At 40.8% G+C, this 12,767-nt stretch overlaps 1 protein-coding gene across 3 annotated transcripts in view; it reads right to left on the bottom strand.

Annotated features, from left to right (window-relative positions):
• ESYT3 (extended synaptotagmin 3) overlaps positions 1–12,767 on the bottom strand; it is a 61,591-nt gene that overhangs the window by 349 nt on the left and 48,475 nt on the right. Inside the window, exons 15-23 of one of the 3 annotated variants that reach the window (XM_067549572.1) lie at positions 11,134–11,199; positions 9,338–9,424; positions 8,712–8,861; positions 6,944–7,389; positions 5,389–5,487; positions 4,628–4,759; positions 2,715–2,820; positions 2,072–2,121; positions 433–1,167 (exon numbers count right to left, since the gene is read on the bottom strand). In XM_067549572.1, the coding sequence (XP_067405673.1) occupies positions 1,131–1,167; positions 2,072–2,121; positions 2,715–2,820; positions 4,628–4,759; positions 5,389–5,487; positions 6,944–7,389; positions 8,712–8,861; positions 9,338–9,424; positions 11,134–11,199 (1,173 nt within the window). In that variant the 3' untranslated portion in view covers positions 433–1,130. Of the gene's footprint in view, positions 1–432; positions 1,168–2,071; positions 2,122–2,714; positions 2,821–4,627; positions 4,760–5,388; positions 5,488–6,943; positions 7,390–8,711; positions 8,862–9,337; positions 9,425–11,133; positions 11,200–12,767 lie in introns of those variants that run through there. The other 2 variants (XM_067549573.1, XM_067549574.1) reach the window with 2 other exon arrangements.

Here is a 12,767-nt window from a genome sequence, read left to right as displayed (position 1 = left end):
ATTAGACTAGAATTCAAGCATAAGATGCAGTTCTAGCTATATGAGTTAGCAACCCGTTTTATCTGATGCTTACCCATGATTGAACTCCTGGATGGCTGCTGGAAAGGCTTGGTTAAGTGGTAATATCTTACAGCTACAGTAGATATTTGAAACTTGCTAACTTAAGTGCAGATTTGACAGGGGGAAGCATGGGCTGGCCTTTTGAGCCAGCTATGGTACTGCAATTGAGTGCTAGACCTTGGCTCAGGTGGTATTTGTCTCATGAGCAAGACTAAAACCATTATTTTTTAACAGTTTATTTTACATTTGAAAAATTAAAAATATACAGAATTCCTGAAAGTGTTTTGGCACATACTTAAGCTTGGGTTAAATTAAAGCCTTTTATCTATTTAAGGGGACTATGTATTAACAAGGCTCACATGATATTAGAAAGGTAAGTACAGTAATAAAAAATTCAACATTAAAGCATCAACCTAAAACCGTTGATAATTTGGCAGTTAATCATCCTGCTTTTGCTAGCTCATTACATACATACCCATTTCCAGGTAACACCTATACTGTACATAAAAAGCTCCTGCATAGTTGAATATTAATAGTATTTAGACTCTAGCGTATGGTTTGAATAGCTTCTTTTTGAGCCACTATCATCATTTATGAAGGATAGCATTTTGAAAGTCTGTTCTGTAACGGCCATACTTTAATGCATTCTGTTAACAAAATACAGAGTCTGGAGAAGTTAAGTATTATAAAGTCAGACTTGCTGTACTCTTGGGACTAGAGGTATTCTCTTGTAAGTGAACAATCAAATATAGAAAACTTATTTTTAAGTTTCTTTGAAGAAATGCTGGCATGTCCTTCCTTATAGGACTACTCCAAGAACAAATGCTTGAGTTTTGAGTACCTAATATTAAACATTTAGAGCCAGTCTAAACATGAAGATTTCTTGTATTCCTACCTTTTCTAAAATTATAGAAAGTCACTGAAGGTAAAGTATACACACTTCACATCAATTTGCTTCAAGTGTACAATATTAAGTTTTAAAAATAGATTAGTTACAGAATATACATATATACATTCATATAAAGTGTAAAATATTAGGTATTGCATAGAAGAGCACATGATACAGGACATCAGCTTCTGCTCTGTCCTTTCGTTGTCAGCTCATACCTACAAGAGACAGCAGACAAGTGTTAAAGACATGCACTATATTTGAAAGAAGCACCCATAAGAGAACAAGCCTTGTGTAGTTTTAACAAGTGCCCTCTAGAGGAGTTTGACTCACTTATGAGAGAAGGTATTCGTATCCTTTATTGCCCCACTTGCTGTTGGTGAAAGAGGTAAGTTTTTGAGCTGTGCAGAGCTCTATTTCATGCTTTCCAAAAGGGCCTCAACCTAGTTTCTAAGTTTGTAACCAAAACAACATAGGTGCATGGCTGGTGGCTAGACATGTCTACCTGATTTCAAAATGCAAAACTGCAGGCACCCCTCAGAAGTAGCCAGTCCAAATTTTTAAGCTAAGTATCTAATACTGCAGATTTCTTTTTGCTACTGTAACTTCAGACCATGATTACTAAAATTTTCATATGTGAAAATAGACAGGCACAATTGTGAACATCTTAATGCTTAATAATTCCAATACAGCAATACTGTTTGAAATTTGTCAGAAATCGGTATTGCTGATTAAGACTTAGCAAATTAAAGAAACTAAATGCCTTGTAGCAAATGATACCCTTTGCAAAGTGCTGCTTACTTTCTGCCCCCTCGTGGAGTTTAATGTAACTATTCCACATCTGCAAGTATGATTAACAAACAAAATATTCTTAGCTTAATCGTTTCTCTGAGTACATTTCAAACAGTAGGTCTTGTACTCAAGTTAACCATTTAAATTTGGTTCCTTATCCAAGCTAATTCTAGTTAAGTTTTACATTTGCAGTTGATAATGGACTATTCACTCAAACAAATTATAAAACATATGGCCCGTATTTTGGAAAACAGCAGCACACTTGTAATAAAGTGGTTTCACTCAAGATGCTGCTATTAGCAATATCTGACGCAATAAAAACAAACTTACCATTGTGATAAGCCTTTTATTAAATCTTCCTTTGACAAGTCAATCTGCACCTTTTAAGAACAAGCCATATTTTATACCCAACATTAAACATACAAATCTGTTAGCCAAGTTTAAATGTATAATTATTAACCTCTCCTTCAATCAGATCTAGTTAAAATTTTAGAGCTGTAGCTCTTTATTCCAAGGAGCTAAGCTTCAAGAATTCTGTTACCAACTGAGCACAGAGTCACTGACAATTTTCTGGCAAAATTAAAATTTCCCATCAGAAAATTATTCCCAGCACCTCAGCAGCTCATCAGGCAAGTTGTTGGGAGCCAATGTTCAGTGGCAGCCAAGGAGCATATTTTGCAGGGGGAACATTTTGGTCTTTATTCAAGTAAGTATTTCAGTGCCACAAAAAATGGAGTGACAAAAATTTCCAAAAATTCAAAAACTTTTCACAGAACTTTAAATTGTAGTTTGAGCAGTAGGGCTGGCCAGGAAGCAATTGCAGTGGTGGAAAGTTTTATCATCTGCGATACTGAGGGCCAGAGAAGAGTTTAAGTGCGAGTATGAACAGATGTACAGTCAGTTTCCATGGGAGGCATTTTTTAAAAACAACAAATGTTTAATATTGAATAGTACTTCATAGTTTAAAACTTACTTTTCCCAATTCCCTTCTCTCACGTGAAATAAACGGCCTGCTATTTTTCACTGCAACGTCTAGTGTTCTTTTCTTAACTTCTTCCAAAGATACAAAAAATTCAAATCTAAAAGAAATTTTTAAAAAGTGCATGCTAATAAAGAGATCAGAATCCATGAAGTCAAACTAATAATAAAAACCAAAACCTACACCCTCTCGCCCCGCCAACCATCAGTGGTCAGAACAGAACAACCATCAGTGGTCAGAACAGTGGTCAGAACAGTATTGCAGAGTCAGCATGCCTGTGCTGTACAGGATTAAGTGAGTCGCAACTCCCATTGAGAACTTCGCTATCCACTTGAATACAAACCTTAACACTATTGTCCAAACCAGCAGTTATATATTTGAGTGGAGCAACTTGCAGCCGTATGGAAGGCTTATACTACCATCACAGACAAGTAGGGATCTACTCTCCCTGAACAGACAGGGACATTTCCATCCTTCACTCCTATTAACTTCATTAGTTGTTGCAAACAAATCCCTTCTAGATCAGAACAGATCACTGGGGGCTGATTAGCACTTTCCATCACAGCAGGCGAACATGGGCAACACAGAAGACATGTATTTGGGATGAATTGCTATTTATGGCCATCTCCCACGTGCAGGATCAGAATGTCCACAAGATAAATTCATCATCAGATGGAAGAAGCCAACAATCAAACCCTAACATGTGGGGGGTAAGGGGAAAGATGTTCATGAAACAAATTAACCCTGTCATGCTAAGGCAAGACAAAGGATGAAGCAGAGGTAATTTAGTCATGATTCTGGCACATGCTAGTCATCCAACCTGAAGCCATAATTTTGTCTGTGAGCTGTTGTGTATGGAAGAGTGAGTTTCAGCATGGCTAAATAGTTTCCCCCCCCAAAACTGGGGTTTGTAAGATGGAATGTTTTGAGATAGCAAATAGTATGTATTTCATGAACTGCATTACAAGTAGTATAGGACAGCTGAGATATTGGAGAGAAATGGGAGAGGAGAGAAGGTGTTCCTGACAGAAGTGGTGATGCTATGAAGGAGCAGAGGCAAAGACACAGAAGTCATCCATGGAGTAGGAAGAAGCAATTCTACAACTTTAAAAAGGCCTAAGATTTTTCACTGGTTATTGATTTTGGGTGCCCACCTTGACACAAAGGGTCTCAGAGGTGTTCAGCACTTTCTGACAATGGGGTGTCAAGTTGGGCTCCAAAAGATTGAGGGACCCAAAGTCACTTTTTCAAAAAAATCTTGGCCGAACAGTTGAGTATAACATTTTACTTTTTATCCGTCTTTTAAGCACTATTGTGCATGGCCCTCTACAAACTCAGGGAAAAATATGGTGGCTGCCTGTGAGTCTTACAACCTAAACTAAACTAGACTGAGCATGCAATTTAGACATGTAATAAACCAACTGGCCTAGCCTATGTCCCAGTCTAGAAAAGGTGACTAAAGTCTTTGTGGAAGTGTGAAAGGAATCAGTGGGCTTTAAAGAAAGGGTTGGATTGACGAGAGGTAGGCTGGTTTGGTGTATCAAAGGAAAGTCGCATGCAAGAAGAGGCAAGTGGGGGGAGGATACACCAGGAACATGCCACATTAAGAGGCAAGCGGCAGCATTCAGCATGTGCTGAATTTTGGAAAGGCAGGATGGATGTTTCTAGAAATACAGGGAGGAGAGTGGCAGTCCCATACTTTAATTACTGGCAAATTCCAGCCCCTAAAAGCAAGTTTTGTAGAAAAGCTGTAAGGCTTTGCATCATTTAGTCCTTTATCAAGGCAGATGCACACAGCTATACAAACCATTTCATTAGGGGGAGTGCATGCTAAAGATCTTTAGAATAATCAGTTTAATCTTTTCTGTTAATGTTTCAGCAGTGATTATATGAAGTTTCCTACTTACTTCTCATCATAATGGGGGTCCAATGTTTTTCTCTTAACCGTAGTCTTCTTTCTGCTTGCCCATCTTTTATCTGGAAGCAGGTAGACACGCACGTATGGATCTACTCCACGATTAGAAGATGGCATCAAGTTTCTTTTAAAAGAACACAAGTCTGTTGATGTGATAGGGAGTCTCTTCACTATGTACATTCTGAACTAGTAAAAAGTCAGGCCAAACATAGGCTGGAGGATAAAAGTAATTGTCTTGCTGGTTGTGATGGAAGCAAGGAATGATTTTAGGTGTTTCAAATTCAGTTATATAAAGTTTTCAAAAACTCATTGACTGGAGGGGGAGCTGTTGGACACTTTTTGAGAAATGAGGCAACTTGTATAGGTGCCTGAGTAGGGATGTAGCAATCTAACTGTAGGCATCTATTCTTGAAAACCAAGGCTAATACGCCTTGCGTTCCAGCGCATACACCAACCACTACGGTTAGTAACAAAGTTACTGCATAGACAGTTATTCCATAATTTTAAGGAATCCTAGAGTGGGTATTTTCCACTCAACCTGCTGTATCAGCCACCACCCGAGACAGAATACTAGATTGAGGTGTGATGATTTCTGTGTTCCTGTGACTAGTAAAACTGCACTGTTTAAGAGTTAGCAAATTTCTCCTACAGCAACTTTAGCACCATGTTGTGTATACTACATGAGAGAGATAAAAGCTATGTTCTTATTTAGATTACATTGATAAGTAAATACAAACCGTATGTAAGTGTTACCTGCAATCATTTACCATCACAATTAGACTCCGTCGCAAAGAGGCATATCGCATGGTGAGATGGATCTCCCCCAGCGGCACTGCAGTTAGATAAGTTCCACTGTAAGACAGTTACGTGTTCAGGATTTTCAACTATTTAGCACCAGGATGCATACATAAGAGATCAGTACACAAAGGTGTGTGCTATGAGATATAGGGGTTAATGTTCATTTTCAATTGAACAAGTCACAACAACAGAGGTTAGACTAGATGACCCTTGCAGTCCCTTCTAACCTTATGATTCTATGGGGAAAAAAATCTACATGAACAAATGCATTGAAATCCAGTGCATCACTAATCAGCCACTCACCAAAACATATAATACATCTCACCTTGAGAAATGTAAAACCAGTTTTCAAAGCACAGCACCTACCTGTTTCTGGTATTCTCCATTTATTCCTATAGAATGAGTTACGTACAAGGCTTCTGCCAGAAATAGTGCTCATTTTAATGCCAAGAACAGTAGTTTGTTTATTATACTGGCATCTGCTCGATATTAGTGTAGCATAGGGACGACAGCACATGCTTCCGTAAAGAATTTAAATGTTTGATTATTGTAAACGATATTTAAGAAATACGGTAGAATGTGTGAGATCCCATTTAGTAGCTTAGTTTGTATGGTCATGTCTCTGCACATCATATCTGGAATATTATTAAAATGGTCCCTGAGAGACAGACACTGTCCTACAGCACCAAAGATTCATAACAAATTCCTATTTTAAATCAAGTTGACCCACCAATATATCAAAGTACTAACTTTAAAAGGTTAAAACTACCACCTGAAACTGGTCTGATGCCTACGCTTGATTGACAAACTTCTGCACTACTTTCAGTTCATGTAAAGTGGCTAAAATTTCTCAAAAGGGAATTATTAGTCAGATTCTGTCCCTGATGCATGGGGCTTCCATAGACTCCTACGGGGCAGACCCTACCTGATGTTAGAACTGGCTCTCAGATAGTATTCTGATGGGATTTTCCAGCCTCCTAATGAGACCATCAGTGCAATGATTGTGAAAACTGTGCACCCAAGTTACTCCGTTTTCAAAAGTGACTGGGAAAAAAGTCAGCCAAACACACTTGATTTTTAGTCTGTTTGCATCACAAGGTTTAGTGTGTGTTACATTTGAAGTTCTACCTTTAATCCCAAAACATGCTTATTGGATCGGAATCAAAGTATACTTTTCAGTGATGGAATGTGGGACTTACTATGTGAACCCTGTGGAGTGCCTTAAATAGAATAAAGCTAAATTCAGTCTTCAGATAAGGAGATGCAATTCCCCTGAGAACAAACACAAAAAGAGCTGCATCTGCGTACAGAGATCTGAATTTCACCCCAGAAGTTTACTTGCTCCTGGAGTGCTACTGACTGAAAAGTTTACATAATTTCCCTGTTAAATCCTTGGAGTTTGGAGTCTCAGCCCACAACAACGACTCCAATGCTGGTCTGTACACAGTGGAAGCCTATAAAAAGAAGGGTGTCCAGCTAAAGCAAAATTCAAATGTAAGAAGACACGTACTTAAGAAGGTTCGGATTGCTGTGATTTAATTCACAGCATGAAGAGGCAAGAGAGCCCAGTGAAGCGACACTGGGGGCAGCATTGTGTTCCAGTAGAGTAGGCAGCAAGGGTGTTGCTGATATTCTTGTGGGTAGCATCACCAATGGCTGGGGTTCCAGATTGTGTGCACCTACTGGTGCATTAAGCTTAGCAATAGTCTCATTTCCAGCAGGACCTACTGGGTTCTTATTTCCAGGAAGGTCTGCATTGCTCTCCTTTTTAGCTTCATTGGATTCAGGCATTCCAGAGTCTTTGCTGACATGGGGCATTTTGGAGGTTTCTGTTTTCGGTGGTAGGGGATATTTGCATTGGTTTCCACCCTTCTCTGCAGCAGGGACAGGAACTTGCTTCAAGGCATTAACACCAGCATGGTTGCTTTCTGGATCGGGTTCCTTGATGCACAAGACCTAAAACCAAGTGATACAGAAATCAGCAGATTGTTAATGCCAACATTAACGTGCATAATCATTCTGAATAGTATAGTACTGATTGCAGAGTGTAGGAGCATGGAAGATTCCTGTAGATTATCCTAAACCATGCTCAGCCAGCACATGATTGTCTCATAGTACTTACAGCTAAGAACTCATAAGCAATGGGACTTCCACTACTGCCCTAAGGACGTTTGTCAAACTCTAGGAAGTTGCTCTCAGTAGCTCACTTCCCCTCCCGCCCACCCACTATTTCATCCCTTCTCTCCCCATGGAAGTAAAGGGGTGATTTTGTACTTAAGGTGCTGAACTGGAACTAAGAAACTGGGTTCTAACCCTAGCTCTGCCATAGACACCCTGTGAGACATGGGAATAGTCAATCTTTTTGTGACACTGTTCATCTGGAAAATGGGGATCTACTTCCTATTTTCTCTATTGAAATTGGAAGCGCTTTGGGGCAGGGACTAATCTTTTGCGATGCATGTGCACACGTATCCCAGCTAGCATAAAAGCACCCTGATTTCTGCTGGGGACACTGATCATCTTTCCTAACAAAAAGTTAGGGAAAAAAATTCAAAACACCATGGCCAGTATTGGGGTAGGGAGGGGAAGCGTTTAGTGTTAGGTTACTGATACAAATTCAGCTCTTTATGTAAGTTGCCTAAACTGTCATTGAGGATCCTGGGTGCTCAGCACTTTTGAAAATCAGGTAACTAAGTATTTAAATATTCATTTTAGCAACCTAACCTTAGGCTTTAAAAAAAATTTTTTTTTTTTTTTTTTAAAATACTGGCCCATATCTTCAGAACTCTTGACTTTTATCAAATTTTCCAGGGGGTATGTGGGTGGTGGGAGGGGAGATGGATGAACAAACTCCCACACATACACACCCCTAACTGGGATGAGATGCAGCATACCAAATTTCAGAAGGACCAGTTTCTTTTAGGGGAAGGGGCAAGGGGGAGAAACCAGGCTTACAATGAGAAGCTAGCTTCAATCTTAACTATAGAGCATCTCTCACTGCTACATAGTCTTGCAGCTAAATGACAAAGTAAGCAGAGTGTGTAAATTTAAGCAAACATTTGACAATTTGTTAAAAATAAAAATCTATCCTAAACCTGAGCATATCATTTCATAATTCCTAGCAATTATAGTGCATTATTTGTTGGGATGTACAGATTTAAAAAAACCTCTACCTAACAAGCACTGGAGTAGAGATTTATTGGTTTATTTCAGTGATATTCAGGCTTCTGCTAGGAAATCAGAGTAAAAAGAAAGTATATGAAAGAGGAACAACATACCCGCATCACAAGTTTCATCTTAATAGAACTGTCTAAACCAGAATGATCCAGCTGAAATCTCTGATCAAGAGTCATCTCAGAATCCTTTAGCAAGCGGGAGAGAGATACAACCAAGGTTCCCAGGGCATTCTCCCGATCTTTGTCTTTTATCTGGAAAGAGGAGGTTTTTATTAGAAGGCAAAATGGGTATGATATGTACTATGTGTAGAGCAAAGCTAGAAGTATGGTTATCCCAGAGACCAAAATCTGGAAAGAGGAGGTTTGTCCATTGTAGGACCTACTATTGAATATGGACGCATTCAGACAGTGCAAACATTCCAGAAAGTACAACCAGTTAATGCATTTTAAGGGCAAAACCCATGCGTATCTCTGAGTGGGGAGGGACCCACAGCGGCACAACTGGCACAGATATTTCTACATGGACTGGAGAATTCATTAACCCTTTAGTCCTTCTCCCCTTAAAGGGAGCACATGAGTCCACGGACTCTATTCCAGCTCAGACACAAATCCCAGCTGGCATGTACAGGAGTGAAGCTGAATCAAGGCTACAGTCACATCCACTGGAAACAGGCAGCAAAGACAGAATATGCATTCAGACAAGGAAAAGGAAGAACACTCGTTTTCACCTCCAAATGAAGCGACTGGGAGCAAGCACTGTGGACAAAGAAGGTGAACGCCTGGCCCCACACGGGATCTTTACTGAAGTTGCAGGTCTGTAGAAAAAGGATTGTGATACGTTAGCTATTTGTTCATTATGAAATACACACAGACACAGGATGACAACGCAGAATTGAGCATCCCTCGATTGTGATTGTTTTATCACAAATGATGCTACATCCACGCCATAAAAAGACACTGAAATTCTCAGGTCAGACAACTGCACAGAATGAAGGTCTCTCGCTGGCAAAGCCCAAACAAATCCTGCTAGACATGTGAGTGCCAAGACAGACCAGTTAGGTTACTGTTGGCTCTGACTAGCATTCCCACGACCTGCAGGTGTCAGGGTGCGTCTCTGCCTTTCAAAATAAAAAGCAAACAAACTGCTTCCAAATGAGGCCTCCCAGATAACAGGAAGTGGCTTCCAGAGTCACCAGCACTGAATTCCACTGGGTACCAGCAGCTAGGAATGAAGGATACAGAAGCTGTAGCAGAGATTCCCAGGCTGGGGTCCACGGAAGCCCACCCAGTGGTCTGCATGTGATGTTGCATGTTCTAACCCCTTGCGTGTCACCACTTCAGAAGCAGAGAGCTGGGACTGCCAGTAGGTCTTTGCTAAGGCTGCTCCATAAAATGGACTGCCTCTGCCAACCCAAGAGCACTGCCAGAAAAGCCCACTGGCTAGGGATGGGAGAAGAGTACCAAGGACCCCCAAGAAGGAAGAAGTGGTTTGAGAGAGGGGGAAGATGGCTGAAGTGTGAACCCGGAAGGGGCTGCAGGCAGGAAGAGACCAGTGCATCTGAAGGGACAATAGAATCATAGAAGATTAGGGTTGGAAGGGACCTCAGGAGGTCATCTAGTCCAACCCCCTGCTCAAAGCAGGTCCAACCCCAACTAAATGATATGACATTTAGTGATATGGTTAAAACCAAATTTCAGTGGGAGGTGGATGGAACTGACTGTAATGGGAGAATATCTGAGTTTCAGTGCAGGCAAATTGATCTTGTGACCCTGGGGAATAGGATTCACTCCAATTTGTCTGGAGGGGAGAGATGTATTTGATAAAAGTGACTGCCCGGCAGTAAGTAGAATGGAGCTCATCGGAGGGAAGGATCGTGACTTGAGCAGGTCTGTATTATGCTGGTCAGGGTGAGAACTGATTAACTGAGGAGAATCAACTCATTGCAAATGGATTTTTATTGTGAGAAGGAAGAGGATTTTTATTGTGATCCAGCAGGGGAATTAATTTTGATTTGGCTAAGGGTGAAAGAAAAAGACTATGATGGGAATATTTTTCAAATGTAATAGGGAGAATTTATTCTGACAACAGGGGCAGGTGCCAGTCTGATGCCAGTGGAAAGGGGTATGGGTCCATGTGATGACCATGATATAAAGACATTAGCCACACTATGAAAAAATTTGGGAAGCCATTGTTCTTTGCTGTAGGTTCTAGTAACAAGCTCTGTACTGGCCCACATCATCTGTTAATCTTCATATAAAATGTGTGTCTGTATAATAGAAACTGAAAAAATAAATTGCTACCTCTAAATTCAAGCTTTACTTGACATACAAATCAAAAGCCATGCTTGAAGTAGTGCAGTCCTTCCATATGTAATCTCCATGCCATACAGCTGTGTTCACGTATCACTCCAATGGATTATTTTCACTAGTTTTTTTTCTTTTTTTAAGTCAGCTAAGCATCAAAAATAGCTTCATATAAAAAGCAACGTCTTAAAACCAACAGAAGGATTCAACAGCCTCTCACCTTGCTTTTCTGAATTTTGTTACCCACTGTGAGCTGCACATAGGAGGAAGGATCCCGGTCCATCTTCTGGTTCCCATTTTTTAAACAGAAGGGGAGAAGACAGTTATTAGTCATTTTCAGATAACAATACAAAACCATCTCTGCTTTAGCTAATCTGCAGTATTTAGCTGGAAAAGGAAAAAATGCAACCCTAGCTTTACTTTTAACATTCAAGCGGAGACTTGGGCAACCAATTTCCATTAAAATTAATAGGAATTAAGCAGCCAGATCTCCTAAATCCCTAAATATTTAACAGGAATCTCTTCATTATTTTGAGGCTTTCCCCCTAAAGACAGTGGTTACCAATAAGTAGTTTGGCCACCTCCTTGCACCAGATATTGCTCAGATATTTTTGCACCATCTTATCCAATTTAGTCAGTTCAGCGTGAGCTCAGTAACTATTTGCAGCGGAAGGCTCTCCCACACTATGGTCTCCCACAGTATTCTTATCAGCAAGTTAAAGAAGTATGGGTTGGATGAATGGACTATAAGATGGATAGAAAGCTGGCTAGATTATCGGGCTCAACGGGTAGTGATCAACGGCTCGATGTCTAGTTGGCAGTCAGTAACAAACGGAGTGCCCCAGGGTTGGTGCTGGGGCCGGTTTTGTTCAACATCTTCATTCATGATCTGGATGATGCAGTGGATTGCATCCTCAGCAAATTTGCAGATGACACTAAGTTGGGGGCAGCGGTAGATACGCTGGAGGGCAGGGATAGGATACAGAGTGACTTAGACAAATTAGAGAATTGGCCCAAAAGAAATCTGATGAGGTTCAACAAGGACGAGTGCAGAGTCCTGCACTTAGGACGGAAGAATCCCATGCATTGCTACCAACTGGGGACAGATTGGCTAGGCAGCAGCTCAGAAGAACAGGACCTGGGGGTTACAGTCGACAAGAAGCTGGATATGAGTCAACAATGTGCCCTTATTGACAAGAAGGCTAATAGCATATTGGGCTGCATTAGTAGGAGCATGGCCAACAGATCACGGGAAGTTATTATTCCCTTCTATTCGGCACTGGTGAGGCCTCATTTGGAGTAGTGTGTCCAGTTTTTGGCCCCCCCCCCACTACAGAAAGGATGTCGACAAATTGGAGAGAGTCCAGTGGAGAGCAACAAAAATGATTAGTGGCCTGGAGCACAAGACTTATGAGGAGAGGCTGAAGGAACTGAGCTTGTTGAGTCTGCAGAAGAGAAGAATGAGGGGGGATTTGATAGCAGCCTTTAACTATCTAAAAGGGGGTTCCCAGGGAGGATGGAACTAGACTATTCTCACTGGTAGTAGATGATAGAACTAGAATCAATGGTCTCAAGTTGCAGTGGGAGTGTGGGGGGTCTAGGTTGGATATTAGGAAAACCTTTTTCACTAGGGGTGTGGTGAAGCACTGGAATGGGTTACCTAGGGAGGCAGTGGAATCTCCATCCTTAGAGGTTTTTAAGGTGCGGCTTGACAGAGCCCTGGCTGGGATGGTTTAGTTGAGGTTGGTCCTGCTTTGAGCAGGGGGTTGAACTAGATGACCTCCTGAGGTCCCTTCCAACTCTAATCTTCTATGATTTTAAGGCAATATAATGCAGTAAGGAATGAAAAATGGT

This window comes from Emydura macquarii, unplaced genomic scaffold, assembly GCF_026122565.2.
Source record: "Emydura macquarii macquarii isolate MOO-44397 ecotype Brisbane River unplaced genomic scaffold, CSIRO-AGI_Emac_v2 contig_1253, whole genome shotgun sequence".
NCBI classification, from domain to species: Eukaryota; Metazoa; Chordata; order Testudines; family Chelidae; genus Emydura; species Emydura macquarii.
Note: the sequence above shows the minus strand (reverse complement) of the source record. Positions and strands in the feature narration are given on the sequence as shown.